This window comes from Otolemur garnettii, unplaced genomic scaffold (genome assembly GCF_000181295.1).
Source record: "Otolemur garnettii isolate 467f Iridium unplaced genomic scaffold, OtoGar3 scaffold00041, whole genome shotgun sequence".
In the NCBI taxonomy this organism is placed as follows: domain Eukaryota; kingdom Metazoa; phylum Chordata; class Mammalia; order Primates; family Galagidae; genus Otolemur; species Otolemur garnettii.
Window position 1 is genome coordinate 14,075,855 of NW_003852436.1, and position 3,757 is coordinate 14,079,611.

At 36.8% G+C, this 3,757-nt stretch overlaps 1 protein-coding gene across 1 annotated transcript in view; it reads right to left on the reverse strand.

Annotated features, from left to right (window-relative positions):
• Positions 1-3,757, reverse strand: part of DCHS2 (dachsous cadherin-related 2) — a 239,355-nt gene that overhangs the window by 66,900 nt on the left and 168,698 nt on the right. Inside the window, exon 10 of the mRNA XM_023513453.1 lies at positions 2,477-3,320. Coding sequence (XP_023369221.1) covers positions 2,477-3,320 — 844 coding nt within the window. The remainder of the gene's footprint in view (positions 1-2,476; positions 3,321-3,757) is intronic.

A 3,757-nucleotide genomic window follows, 5' to 3' on the forward strand; every position in this document is an offset into this window, starting at 1 on the left:
AGCATCCTCAAACTCTTGGGCTCAAGTGATCCTCTTGCCTCAGCCTCCTGAGTAGCTGTGATTACAGGCACACGCCACAACACCCAGCTATTTGTAGAGATGGGGTCTTGCTCTTACTTAGGCTGTTCTTGAACTCCTGAGTTTAGGCAACCCACCAGCCTCAGCCTCCCAGAGTGCTAAGAGAGCTATCATTTTAAGAGGAAAAAATGAAAAGGATAAATGTAAGAAAGTGATGGGAAGGCTTTAATTGAAAGTAGCAAAAAATGGGGATTCAAATAAGAAAGGATGAAGTAAAATTATACCTACTTGTAGATGATATGATCTTATATATAGAAAACCCTAAAAATTCCATCAAAAAACTATTAGAAACAATAAATTCAGTAAAGATACAGGATATAAAATCCACATACAAAAATTAGTTGCATTTCTATGTACCAACAAGGAATTATCTGAAAAGGAAATTAGGAAGACAAACCCATTTATAGTAACACCCAAAGTAGTCAAATACTTACAAATAAACTTAACCAAGAAAGTGACTACCCTGCATACTGAAAACTATGAAATATTGATGAGAAAAATGAGATACAATCAAATGAAAAGACATCCCATGTTTATAGAGTAAAAGACTTAATAGTGTTCAAATGTTCATACTACTCAAAGTAATCTACAGTTTCCAAGCAATTCCTACCAAAATTAGAATGGCATTTTTTTTTCAGAAACAGAAAAATAATTCTAAAATTCATATGGAATCTCAAAGTAGCCCAAATAGTCAAAATAATCTTGAGAAAGAAAAGAAAAGCTAGAGGAATTACATGTCCTGACTTCAAAACATATTACAAAGCTACAGTAATCAAAACAGTATGATAGTGGCATAAGATACAGACCAATGGAATGAAGTAGAGTGCCTAGAAACAAATCTACACATACATGATCAATTGACCTTGGACAAGGTTGTCAGGAATATACAATGGGAAAAGGACAGTGTCTTCAACAAATGGTTTGGGGAAATTGGATATACACATAGAAAAGAATGATGTTGGACTCATACCTACACAAAAGTAAAATGGATTAAAGACTTAAATGTAAGATCCAAAACTGTAAAAGTTCTAGAAGAAAATATAGGGTAAAAGTTTTATGACATTGATCTTGGCAATAATTTCATGGACATAACAAAAATATAGATTATAAAAACAAAAATAAGCAAATGAGACTATATCTAATGAAGAAGCTTCTGCATAGCAAAAGAAAAGGCAATTAAAGAATGGAAGAAAATATATTCAAACCACATATCTGATGAGGGGTTAATATCCAGAACACATGTATACCAAGAGCTCCTGCAACTAAACAAGGAAGATACACACAACCTAATTAAAAATGGACAACAAATTTGCATAGACACTTTTCCAGGAAAGATATACAAATGTTCAACAGATATATGAAAAAATGCTCAGTGTTACTAATCATCAGATAAATGCAAATCAAAACCATGAGATATCATTCACAACTGTCAATATGGTTATTATTTAAGAAAATGTTGTCAAGGATGTGGAGAAATTGAAATCCCTATACAATGTTGGCAGGAATGCTGTAGCCACTATAAAAAATAGCATGGCAATCCCTCAAAAAATTAAAAATAAGACTATTGTATGACCCAATAGCCCAACTTCTGGATATTTATGTAAAAGAACTGACATTAAGATCTTGAAGAGATAGCAGTACTCCCTGTTCACTGCAGCACCATTCCCTTGTAGCCAAGATGTGGAAACAACCTAGACATCTATCAGAAACAAATAGATTTAATGAAAATACATCATGCACATACAATAAAATATTATTCATTCTTTAAAAAGAAATATATTCTGCACCATGTGACAAAATGGATAAACCCTGAGGGCTTTATACTAAATGTAATAAGCCAGTCACAGAAAGTCAAATGCTGCATGATTCCATTTATATGAGGTATTCAAAATAGTTCATTCATAGAATCAAAGAATGAAATGTTCATTGTCAGGGCTGAGACAGAGGAGGAAATGCAGAGAAACTAAAGTTTCAGTTAAGCAGGATGAATAAGTCCTGGAGATCTGCCATACAACACTGTGCCCAGAGTGAACAATAAGGGATTGTACACTTATAACTTTGTTCTGAGGGTAAGTATTGGACTAAATTGTCTTACCAATAATAAATTTTTTTTGAGACACTTTATTGCCCTTGGTAGAGTGCCCTGGCATCACAGCTCACAGCAACCTCCAACTCCTGAGTTTAGGTGATTCTCTTGCCTCAGCCTCCCAAGTAGCTGGGATTACAGGCACCCGCCACAACACCTGGCTATTTTTTTGTTGCAGTTCGGCCGGGGCTGGGTTTGAACCCGCCACCCTTGGTATATGGGGCCGGCGCCCTACTCACTGAGCCACAGGCACTACCCCCAATAATAAAATTAAATCAGTTTTTTAAAAAAGCGGTCTAAGGGGCACTGTACCTGATGACTCGTCCAGCACAAAGGCCATGTCTTCATTTCCTGAGAGGATGCTGTATGTTACTTTGCCATTCCTTCCTTCATCTGGATCCTGAGCAGTTACATGGTGCACCAAGGAGCCCACCATGATATCCTCTTTGACATGGGCAATGGGGAAGGATATAAAAGTGGGGCTGTGGTCATTGACATCCAAAATCACTACTTTTGCCATCAGCGATCTCAATCGCCGGTCAGTCACGTTCACAGCCTGATCACATGCAGTCACTGTGAGGATGACTGCTGGCGTACTCTCCCGGTCAAGGGCGGATGCGGTGACTAATGTGCCAAATGAGGGGTGGATGAGAAATGGATTCATTCCAGAGTGGTGGGATTCAATGAAGTATTGTATTCGACTGTTTAAAAAACTGCCATCACCATCTTTGGCATTGAAGACATACACCAGAGTTCCTATAGGAACATTCTCTTCTATGCTTATCACAATCAACTCATGCTGGAAGGATGGGGAATGGTCGTTCTGATCTTCTACATCAATACTAAGGAAGACTGTGCGATTCAGGGGAGGGTTTTTGCTATGGTCTATAGTAATTACCCTGAAAAGGTAATGAGATGTTGTTTCATAATCAAGTTCCTTGGAAAGAAACAAATCTCCCGTGGAGCTGTCAATTTCAAAGTAACCATCCTTGTCATCTGCGACAATACTAAACTGGAACTGTCCATTATAGTGCTGTTGTCGGTGATCAGGTGACTTTACCAAGCTCATTATTTTTGCAGGCTTCACGTTTTCTGGTATAACTAAATGTCTAATATTCTGAGAAACTATTGCTTTCCCTTTGGACAGTGGAATCACCTGAAAATAAGAACAAAAATAGCTGTTAATGTGGAGTATTGTTTTAAATAGTTGAATTGATATATATAATGATGTTATTTTGGAAGTTAATGCCTTCCATTTGTGTAATACACCTTTGTTAGTTGGTAAGAAAATGCCTGTTCGAAAAATATTATGTAATTCTAGTACGTCTCAGTCTGGTGAGGCTATAGTTACGTAGCCTGCGATTCTTCAATGAGCATGTGGGAGGGCTAGTTCTCTAAATTACTGAAATGATGACATCTGTATACATGTAAGTATCATGTGTCTCTGTCTGAAATAAGAAACTAGAGGTATGACCATGTAGGCTTTCCTCCTAACCTACATTTTCTTAATCATTTAAGAATATAATATGGAAACAGAATTCTTGGGCATACATATCCTTAATTATTGCATGCACATATATTAATATAACTGAT